Genomic DNA, 12,109 nt, shown 5'->3' on the forward strand with positions numbered 1-12,109 from the left:
AGGCAATTGCAAAATTATGTGCGTGCCATCTTAAAATTGAGTTCAGACTAGCAGAGGTTAAAATCCAGAAGAAAATAAAATATTGCAATCACAACTCAAAAATAAAGACAAAGGACACACGTACAGCAAGTGACTGATTCTTAGACTGGAAAGGACTAAAATGGGGAAGACAGTTTTGTCACAAAGTAACTTGTACCATAAAATCAGGGGGATATTTCCTAGCCCAGTGAGATAAAGCAGGGAAGTCTGTTTCCTAGCCAGACAGTGAACCATCAGGTGAGGAGCATAACATCATCAAAACAGATAGACAGACACTTCAGCTGGGAACTCAAAGGTGCATTCACTATACAGTTTTTGCAACACCGACAGAGGCCCCTCAGCCTATTATATTCATGCTGGTTATCAAACATCCATCTATTCTAATACCACGTTCCAGCATCTAGTCTGTAACCTTCTGTGCTAAGGGGTTTCAAGTACTCATCCAAATACTATTAAAATGTCTTGAGGGTTCTTGCCTCTGCAACATTTTTAGGCAATGAATTCCAGATACCCTAAATTCAGAATAGATTAAAAGAAGAAGACTCAAAATCAAATGTATAACGAAGATGGGCTCTGTCATTGGCTTCAGACAAACATAATGAATAGCGGAATAAGTAACCTTAAGTCAAGAATGAAAAGGCAATTGCAATATTATGTGCATGCCATCTTAAAATTAGGAGTTCAGACTAGCAGAGGTTAAAATCCAGAAGAAAATAAAATATTGCATCACAAATCGAAAGTAAAGACAAAGGACACGAGTACAGCAAGTGGCTGACTCTTTCCCTGGAAGACTAAGACGTAGAATAGGAAATTTATTATGCTGAGAAATGGGACAAGGCTTTGCTGGAGTTTAGAGAATTTAAGATAGCGTTTAGAGAATTCACGGTAGCATTTAGAGAATTCTAGAATTATGGCTAATTGGGCAGGCAACAGATACTGCTAACTATCGAGCTGCAAGGAGACAAGTTCTCCTTTCAGCAGACAACACTCCAGCTACGTGTGCTCTGGTTTCCTTTCACAGTCCAAAGATGTGTAGGTTGGGTGAATTGGCCATGTAAATTGCCACTGTGTCCATGGATGTGTAGGCTAGGTGGATTAGCCATAGTAAATGCAGTGTCACAGGTATTGAGTGGGGGTTAGTTCTGGGTGGGACAGTCTTTCGAGAGTCGGTGCAGACTCGATGGGCCAAAAGGCCTCTTCTTTGCATAGTAGTGATTCTATGAAAAACAATTATTCTTTCCATTCCCACCAAGCCACAAGTAGAGACATAAAAGTGAATTTAAAGTTTGAAATACAGTCTTGCTCCTTGTAGCTCTGTAAAATTTTCATTAATAAAATCCATTAAATGTCACAAATGCATGGAGATTGTCTTCTGAAAGGGTGTAACAAAACAAAAAGGTGTAATTCTTTCCATTAGCTGGTTAAGATTTCATATCAGTGGTTGAATCCCTCTGTTGTAAGCAGTCAGATGATTCTGAGATACAAAAGACGCAGCTCGACTTAGCAAATTACTCAAGATAAAGAACAAACAAAATCATAAATGTTTGATTTTTATTTTTAAAGGTGTATTGTTTATAATTCATTGGACTGTAAAATTTCTCCAGAGCTTGTGAATGAGACAGAATGGTAATTAGTGACATATCTAAAATCATATGGTGCAAAGGTTGTGGAGTATAAGACACTCCCTGAGAAGGAAACAAAGCATGTTGCTGGAATCAATTCCTAGGGCAAAGGTTGACTGTCCATATAGAAATCAAGAATTAAGGTGTTCAGTTGTCACTATCTCAGAAGCTCCCATTTTTAATTACATTGAGAGTAAGGTAAAGGGCCCTTTTATGACATGGTAGTGGCTTCACACATTATTAATGTTTATTTATTTGGAAATATCAACTAAAAATCAAAGCCAACAGCACTGTCAACCCAAAGTGGCTATATTCTGTAAAGATAGATCATAAAAGGAAATTCTTAGTGCTGAATATAGTACTTTATTTTCCAGAAATGCTACATGGAGTGATATCATTCCTAGCAGTCTCAGCTCAAGCATGTATAACTCACATCTGTTTTTGACAACAGGAAAGTCAGAAGCTCTGAGTTATCAGAGGCTTGTAATTGTTTTGCTTCAGGTAAACCACCAGATTAATAGCAGTCAGGGATAGCAGTGATGGATAACATACTCTTGGTAGCGTCACAACAGGACAGGTGCCCACTGTGTACATCAGCAAGAGCACCATGACTGCATCCTGGGCAGTTCAAGCCACTACCCAAAGATGAGAAAGGGGGCAGCTGCTAAAGGCCCCAAATAGTACAAGGGATAATGTAGGACTGATAAAGATTTCACCAGGATGGACCAATTTACATCCCTTCTATGGAAGAACATACTTGAAGGACAATACAATCAATACAGAATTGTGTATTAATATTATCATGTTAGGATGCACTGGTGTAAGATGCTTTAATGTGTTGTTATTAGAAGCCAACAGCATCCCACTGTTCTGTTGCCTCCTAAGGAGAATATCATAAGGATAGGGAACTCAATGGTGGTGTTACTCTGAATACATTAAGACTGGCCTACAAGTTGAATAGTTAAAAGTTAACTGCAGTTATCATCCTAAATCAATAGGTGAAGCAGAGCACATATTTAATCAGCTGACTGATGACTCGAAGAATTATAAAGCTCAGGAGGAAGGATGTATAAGAACAAAAAAAGTGCATGTCAATTGCACTAATTTGGTTCTAAATTCATGGCAAATCTCGATTGTAAATGATCACAATTCACAATTGAGTGAGAAGCACTAAGGATATGTAACTTGTGGACTGAGGGACAAAATATGCACTACTAAAAAAGTGTTAACTCTATGTGTTGGCTGGGGACTGACTTGACTTAACACAATTGGACATTGGAGAAATTTCATTCAGAGCCATGCCCAGGCGTATGCACAGGGATGCTAACTGATTAATTTCAAATTTGCTTAATCTCGAACCAGGAAAGAGGCAACTACTGGTGAATCAGTCAACTCAAGGATATGGTGTGGGTTTATTCTACCAAACAAATTGCAAAGATGCTACCATTCAGATAAAATTTGGGATACCTCAACCCAATCTTCTGAGTTACGCCAAAAATCTAGGTTTGGATTGGTTGTAGGGAACTGATCAAATATATTGGCAAAACTCCATGAAATACAGGTGACTTCTGGGACTATGTCAACATGTTCCACTGAGATATGCCCCTGTCAAAGTACCACCTGGACTTTGCAACAACATTGGCAAAACTCTTTCATTTACTACAAGCTGTAGCAGAAGATGACAAAGACCATCATGTGGTGGCAGGATTTGTGAGTATCATACACTTGATAACCATTTTGTATTTGCTTCCCGAAGCCAATGGCTGGAGGCAGAGACAACTGACCAACAAACAAGGAATAAGCAAAGGTATGGGTGCTATCCTTAAAGGTGCTTAGCTATAAACATCAGTGGGTTCCAGCCAGACATCAGGTTGAACTGTGAAAGCTTAGGGACATGATGATAGATATTCCAGAAAGATCTCTGGACATCTTTCAGGTACAGTATCCAGGAGCATAGCCTCCCGGTTCAGAGGTTTGTGGCCAGGGCCAACAGGAGGGACTGAAGCGAGACAACCAATTAAGACTGATATTTAAATGCACACTAATAGCCTTAGAATATAGCTATGAACACCTTTTCTGAGCATGAGGAGAAATCTGGATGTAAGTTTGCTCACTGAGCTGGAAGGTTCTTTTTCAGACATTTTGTCACCATACTAGGTAACATCTTCAGTGAGCCTCCGGACAATGCACTGCTGGTGTTTCCTGCTTTCCAAGGAAATCCAAACATATAAATAGAAAGCAGGAAACACATTCAGTGCTTCTTCCGGAGGCTCACTGAAGACGTTACTGAGTATGGTGACAAAACTTTTGAAAAAGAACCTTCTAGCTCAGTGAGCAAACCTACATCCATAAAGTCATAGAGATGTACAGCATGGAAACAGACCCTTCGGTCCAACCCGTCCATGCCGACCAGATATCCCAACCCAATCTAGTCCCACCTGCCAGCACCCGGCCCCTATCCCTCCAAACCCTTCCTATTCATATACCCATCCAAATGCCTCTTAAATATTGCAATTGTACCAGCCTCCACCACATCCTCTGGCAGCTCATTCCATACTTGTATCACACTCTGTATGAAAATGTTGCCCCTTAGGTCTCTTTTATATCTTTCCATCTCACCCTAAACCTATGCCCTCTAGTTCTGGACTCCCCAATCCCTGGGAAAAGACTTTGCCTATTTATCCTATCCATGCCCCTCATAATTTTGTAAACTTCTATAAGGTCACCCCTCAGCCTCCGACACTCCAGGGAAAACAGCCCTAGCCTGTTCAGCCTCTCCCTGTAGCTCAGATCCTCCAATCATGGCAACATCCTTGTAAATCTTTTCTGAACCCTTTCAAGTATCTTTCCGATAGGAAGGAGACCAGAATTGCACGCAATATTCCAACAGTGGCCTAACCAATGTCCTGTTCAGCCGCAACATGACCTCCCAACTCCTGTACTCAATACTCTGACCAATAAAGGAAAGCATACCAAATGCCTTCTTCACTATCCTATCTACCTGCAACACCACTTTCAAGGAGCTATGAGCCTCTTTGTTCAGCAACACTCCCTAGGACCTTACCATTAAGTGTATAAGTCCTGCTAAGATTTTCTTTCCCAAAATTCAGCACCTCACATTTAACTGAATTAAACTCAATCTGCCACTTCTTAGCCCATTGGCCCATCTGGTCCAGAACAACAACCCTCCACCACCACCCTCTGTCTTCTATCTTTGAGCCAGTTCTGTATCCGAATGGCTAGTTCTCCGTGCATTCCTTGAGATCTAACCTTGCTAATCAGTCTCCCATAGGGAATCTTGTCGAACGCCTTACTGAAGTCCATATAGATCAAATCTACTGCTCTGCCCTCATCAATCTTCTTTGTTACTTTTTCAAAAAACTCAATCAAGTTTGTGAGACATGATTTCCCACACACAAAGCCATGATGACTATCCCGAATCAGTCCTTGCCTTTCCAAATACATGTACATCCTGTCCCTCAGGATTCCCTCCAACAACTTGTCAACAAGTTGTTGGAGGGAATCCTGAGAGACAGGATGTCAGGCTCACCAGTCTACAGTTCCTGGCTTGTCTTTACCGCCCTTCATAAACAGTGGCACCATGTTTGCAACCTCAACCAGAGCTACAAATCTTTTCAAAATTTGCTAATGATGAGAAATGTAACCAATATGGGGCTTACAACAAATTTTATGGGAATTCTAGGAAATCTTAATTCACAGCTTGAATTAGGTTCCAGAGTTTATGGAATAGGTAGGTTCACAGTGATTACTAATATCCCAGAGCTTATGAGAACATGAAAGGGACATGCATAGCTCTGTTTATTAATAAGCATATGATGCAAGTGCTGGGACTGTCAATAACAAGTGAATTGTAAAAACATTTCCTGAAATGAGAGAATAAAGATGATAAATTGTCATGCTGACTCCGTATCAAGGAGAGACCTTGGTGGACTTTTACAAAGTGTGTTTCTCAGCATTTGCTTGTATAATGAAGTCTTTTATTGCTGAACTCAAAACTCAGTGACTATTAAACCAGAACAGATGTTTGCGGATTATCCCCGATTCAACTCATTTGCAGTTACCTTATTTGGATCTTTGCGTAGGTCTTTGCCATAGTAATGGAAGCAATTGATCTCAAGTGTGAAGTTTTTGACTGCCCAGCCAACTCAATATACGACACCAAGACACAAACTGACTTAGGACCCCAACCATTTAGTACATTGTATCAGGCAAGATTTACAAGGGTATTCAAAATTCAGTTGCATACTAGATGAAAGTGAGCTGCAGATTACAAGATATGATGTTGTTTCATTATCCCTTACCTTGTATCTTGTTGAATATTTTTGAACTAATTTGACTGACAATAGTTCTTTTCTAAAAGCCAATCATAATTCCAATATTTCATCCCTGTATCCAAAAGCTTAGGCTCAGAAAGAAAAACTTCCAAATACCTGCCCCCAATTACCTGTATTGTCAAGGGCACCCAGGATCCAGAGTTGATACATAGAATTCAGCATATTATCTTCAGGTGGCGGGTCCATAAAGTGGAATTGGAGTAGATCTTGTACACCCAGCGATTTAAGCAGCAGTACCACATTAGCCAAGTTTGTCCGCTGAATCTCAGGAACAGTGGTGGTCAGCATCTCATTTTTATATGCACTCTGCGTGTACAGCCTGCACAATTTAATAAAATATATCTACTATATTGAGGAAAGTGATCGCACATCTCTTTCATTTATACACTGAAATGTTTTTTTACACATAGTTTTTGTAATTTATATTTGCATGACCTCAAGTTTGTCTTGGGCAATTTTAATACCGCTCACAAAAATAAATTAATCCACATAAAATTTTGTTTTCAGTCCATTTAGGTTTTGGCTTATATTAAAACTGAAAGTTTTAAGTGAATGTAAAAATTTTGCTTTCTATTTCTGTAATGCCTGCAGTGCAAATTGCCAATTACAAAATTCTTCTGTCCCCTAGATCAGAAAACATATTTTTATTTAACCTTCATTATTAATTAGGTCAGAGAAGTCAGACTTAAGAGGGCAAACCAAGTGGCAGTAACAAAATGTTCATTTGGGTGGACGAAATGCAAATGAAACCTTTCTGTGCAGTCTTCCTGCCTTTCTAGTTTATGCCTTTTTATTGTAATTTGAACTAAGTTGTTAGTTTTAATTGTAGTTTCATTCTAAACAAAAACAAAACCTTAAATTTGAAGCAGCATTTGAAAAGCTTTATTGTCCTACCTTAGTAAATTTTTTTCAACTCTGATTTCTACCTACAGAAGAACCACAGATTCTGGTCACCTATCTAAGGCTCTTTATTCATGTGTAGATGTAAACAGGCTATACAATTATAAGTGGGCGTCATTCAGCATTCACAAGTGAGCACATTTCATGAGTTGTCACTGGACATCTTTCAAGGAAAAGTTGGGCATGCACTGAACAGAAATTATGGAAAATTACTTGCTCTTACCTAAAACATTGGCCTGGACCTGTTCTTCCAGCTCGACCTGCACGTTGATTGGCATTAGCCTGGCTGATTGGATAAATCTGAAGAGCATCCATACCCATTCTAGGGTTAAAAACCTATTCAAAAGTTTAAAAAGGGACAAGAAAGAGTGAAGCAGTGTAAAATACATGGCAGGCAATATGTATTTACAACAGCAAAGAAAATTATTGCTTTGTCTTACTGTTTCTTGTTCTAACCTGTTAATGGCTTAAAACTAAAGATGGTGTAGATATTTTCTAATCAAACTGCTCACAGATGTTGTTACACATGTATAGAATAAGTGGGATTTAAACGTGGGTCTCCTGGTACAGAGGTAGGGACACTATCACTGTACTTCCAAGGCCCTAAGAGGATGTATTCCTGTCCATCAAAGTGATATCCTGTTTAAAACAATTGTGCAGAAGTTTAGCACAAACAACCAGTATTCATTAAAAAGTCATCTTCCTTCCTCACTATATTTCATGCCTTAGCCAAGAAAGCAATGCTATTTCTTTTCTGCAAATGAATTTTCATGAGCATTTAATATTTTCTGCATGCATGCCTGGAGATTGGAGTTTCCAATTTATGTCTGACCTTTATAGAGATGAGTATGCTTTACCTAACATTTCCTGCACATATTCTGACCACTAATGGAGCTTACCTTAAGAATCAAAACTCTTATCCTCAGTTTCTGAAACAGAATAAATCCTGTATTTCAAGCAGCACTCCAACAGACATACTCTAAGCAACACCAAATCACCAGGGACTAGGTCTGTAACCTTTTTGAGATTCAAGGGAAAATCATACATCACACTAAATCAAACTTGTAGCAATTATTAAAAGTTTAGTAGGGTTTATTGTTTTGGATAATATTTTTCATGAATTTAATTTCATGAACAAATTATTCTTTTCTGTTGAAATATTTTTGGACTCCTTTAAACTTAATAGAACTTTTATACTGCAATGTATGCCAGATGAACATGTTCTTACTTTCAGTTTGCAGTAGCCCGAATCAACAACAAACATGATTCCATCCACAGTCAGTGATGTCTCCGCAATGTTTGTAGCCACAATGCACTTTCGGATTCCATCTGGAGCCTTAACAAAAAGAAATACATCAATAATCACATAAGTGTTATGGCACAGAAGGCAGTCATCGCGCCTGCAATGAGACTTCAAATGAGCATCATTACCAAATGCTAATTCCCTGCTTTCTCCCCATATGCTTGCACATCATTTTTCTCTAAATATTCATTCACACCATCTTGAATACTTCTACCACACTTCCAGGCAGTGAATTTCCATACTCTTTCTACTCACTGAGTAGAAATGTTTGTTCTCATATCATCCTTGCTTCTTTTGCAAATCATTTGAAATCAATGCTGTCTCAGTATTGTTTGTTTTACAAGTGGGAACAATGTCTTTCCACCTACTCTATCCAGCCTGCTCATGATTTTGAAAACCTCAATCAGGTCTCCTCTTAGCCTAGTTAGTCCCAAATTCTTTAATCCATCCTCATAATTGAAGTTTCATACCCCTGTGCATTCTTGTAAATTGATTCTGGACTCTGTGTTCAAATACTTCCTATAATGTGGTACCCAGAATTCCACACAATATTCCAGCATCTTACACAATTTCGAAATTAGCTCCTTGCTTTGGTACTCTATTACTCTAACAATAAAGCCAAGGATACTGTATTTCTAAAAAAAGATTCATGGGATGTGTACAGCATTAGGTGGACCAGCATTTAAGAGTCATACTTGCACAGCACGGACACAGACGGTTCGGTCCAACTCGTCCATGCCAAACAAGTTTCCCAAACTAAACTAATCACACTCGCCTGCATTTGCCCTATATCCCTCTATACTTTTCTTGTGCATACACCTATCCAAATTTCTTTAAAATGTTGCAACTGTACCTGCATCTACCACTTTCTCTAGCAGTTCATTCCACATACAAACCACCCTCTTTGTGAAAAAGTTGGCCCTCAGGTCCCTTTTTAAATCTTTCTCCTCTCACCTTAAAAATATGCCGAGTTTTGAACTCCCCCACCCTAAGGAAAAGACCCTTGCTATTCACCTTATCTATGCCCCTCATGATTTTATAAATATCTAAAAGGTTACCCTCAACTTCCTATTCTCTGATGAAAAACATCCCAACATATCCAGCCTCTCCTTATAACTCAAACCCTCCGGTCCCTACAACATCCTGCTAAATCTTTTCTGAACCCTCTCCAATTTAATAATATCCTTCCTAAAACAGAGCAACCAGAACTGTATACAGTACTCCAGAAGTGGCCTAACCAAAGCCCCGTGCAACCTCAAAATAACACACCCCAATTCCTACACTGAACGGTGTGAGCAATGAAGACAAGCGTACTAAACACCTTCTTAACCACCCTGTCTAACTTCCAAAGAATTATGTACCTGAACCCCTAGGTCTCTCTATTCCACAACACTCCCCAGCCCCTAATTAAGTCCTGCCCTGATTTGCCTTTCTAAAACACAGCACCTCACATTTATCCAAATTAAACTCCATCTGCCACTCCTCAGCTCACTGGCCCAATTGATCAAGTTTCCTTTGTAATCTTAGATAACACTCTTCACTGTTGATTATATTCTAAATGGAAGTGATCGTGGATTTAGAAGGTGCAGTCGAAGGATCTTTGAATTGCTGTAGTGCATCTTGTAGATGGTAAACAGCGCTGTGACTGAGCATTGAAAGTGTCAAGCTGTGTTGTTGCATTCATCCAGGCATTTAGGGAGTATTCCATCACACTCTTGACTTGTGCCTTGTAGATGACGAACAGGCTTTGGGAAGTCAGAAGGCGAGTATTCGTAGCTTCCAATCTGCTCTTGTAGCCAATGAATTATTTATACAATGAGTCCAGTTGAGTTTCTGGTCAATTATAACCCCCTAAATGTTGGTAATGTGGAATTCCCTATTTTACACTAAGTGCAGTTTGTCACCTTGCAGCAATTTGAAGGTGCTCCTGGTTGGTCAGGGATGGACTGTCTGTTTAAAAGACCAGCTGCCGCAATCAATGACGAGATCAGGCACAATCATTTACTGCCCATCTCTCATTGCCCTCGTGGTGGTCAACTGCCTTCTAGAACTGCTTCTATACATGTGCTATGGATAGACCCACAATGTCATCAGAGAGGGAGTAGTAGAAATTTGACCCAATGAAGGAACAGTGATAGATTTCCAAGTCGGGATAGTGAGTTACTTGGAGGGAATTATCTGCTGTTCTTGTTCTTCTAGACGGAAGTGGCTGTGGGTTCAATAGGTGCTGTCTAAGGGGGCTTGGTGAATTTCTGCGTGAATATTGTAGATGGAACGTACTGGTGCTATTGCGCATTGGTGGTGGAGGGATTGGATGTGTGTTGATATGGTGCGAATCAAGTGGACTGTTTTGTCCTGGGTAGTATCAACCTTCTTGAGTGTTGCTGGCGCGACATTCATCCTAGAACACTCTTGACTTGTGCCTTGTAGAGAGTGAGCAGGCATAGGGGAGTCAGGAGGTGAGTTATTCACTGTAGGTTTCCTACCCTCTGACCTGCACTTGTAACCACTGTATTTATATGGCAGATCCACATAATTTATTTACTTTATGTATTACCCCATTCTGTCTCCTCCCATCCGGCCACCTTTAATGATGTGTGACATATACACCAGGCCCTCTGCTTCTCCTTTAGAACTGTATCTCTTTTTAAACTGTATAAAACCAAATTACTGCGGGTGCTGGAATCTGAAACCAAAAGCTTTGACAAAGGGTCAGTCAGACTCGAACGTCAGCTCTTTTCTCTCCTTACAGATGCTCCAGACCTGCTGAGATTTTCCAGCAGTTTCTCTTTTGGGTACTTTTTATACTGTTCTTTATTTCCCTCCAACAAAAATGCATCACCTCATACTTCTCTGCAAATAAACACATCTGCGACCTATCTGCCCACTTCGACAATTTGTCTATGTACTTTTGGCATGCTACACTGTCTTACTCCTCAATTCACAATTCTTCCAAGTTCTGCATCATTTACAAACTTTGACGTTGTTCCTGCACACCATTAAATCATTAAATAGTAACAATAAATGCAAAGGTCCTAATAGCAACCCCTGGAGTACTCCACAATAAAACTTCCTCCAGACAGTATTCCTCTTAGTTTTCTATTTTATTTCCTACCTGATATAAGCACACATCCTTTTCTTTGTCTTAATTCTTATATCCTTTGTTATTCAAGCAGCTCTGGGTTTGCCTGTACTACCTTTCCCTTTGCAGGATTACAGAGGAACCTTGATTATCTGGCATTTGATTATCCAGCAAGATCGCAAACTACCAATGCTTGGCTAAACTATGTTGTCCAGCATTTGATTATCCAGAAATCAATTAACCAGACGAAATACTCCCCGCCTGCGCCCATCAAATAATCTATGTTTCTCTGTATTCCACAATTGTACCCAAACTACCTCATCATTGAAGGTAACCCATATGAACGTTATGTTTTTTCTGCCAACCTTCCATTCCAGTTAAACCTGCCCAGCTCCATTTTTGCCCACTGAGATCACACTACGCCAATTTATGTTTTTCTCATTCTGGATTGTTTCCTGTCAGTCTTCACCATCATCCATGACTTTTTGATACAACGATCCTAAATGTTCCCCACTGACATTTGACTCACTTGGCGCAGCTGATTTCCAAGAACCAGATCCAACAATGTGTCCTTTTTTGTTGGATTAATCACATACTGTTAGGATGCTCTCCTGCATGCAATCCAGCACACAATTGTCTCGTACAATATGAGTATCCCAGTCTATATTTGGGTAATTGAAGGTGCATTATAACTACTCTAAAATTCTGGCATCAAATGTAGTCATAGAGATGTACAGCACGGAAATAGACCTTTGGTCCAACTTGTCCATGCCGACGTGATATCCCAACCTAATCTAGTCCCATTTGC

The 12,109-nt window shown here is 39.7% G+C and overlaps 1 protein-coding gene across 2 annotated transcripts in view; it reads right to left on the minus strand.

Annotated features, from left to right (window-relative positions):
- dhx38 (DEAH (Asp-Glu-Ala-His) box polypeptide 38) overlaps positions 1-12,109 on the minus strand; it is a 126,253-nt gene that overhangs the window by 51,986 nt on the left and 62,158 nt on the right. For both annotated transcript variants that reach the window (XM_060838008.1, XM_060838009.1), the window contains exons 18-20: positions 8,145-8,252; positions 7,140-7,252; positions 6,127-6,335 (exon numbers count right to left, since the gene is read on the minus strand). In XM_060838008.1, coding sequence (XP_060693991.1) covers positions 6,127-6,335; positions 7,140-7,252; positions 8,145-8,252 — 430 coding nt within the window. The remainder of the gene's footprint in view (positions 1-6,126; positions 6,336-7,139; positions 7,253-8,144; positions 8,253-12,109) is intronic.

Source organism: Hemiscyllium ocellatum, chromosome 17 (assembly GCF_020745735.1).
Source record: "Hemiscyllium ocellatum isolate sHemOce1 chromosome 17, sHemOce1.pat.X.cur, whole genome shotgun sequence".
Classification (NCBI taxonomy): domain Eukaryota; kingdom Metazoa; phylum Chordata; class Chondrichthyes; order Orectolobiformes; family Hemiscylliidae; genus Hemiscyllium; species Hemiscyllium ocellatum.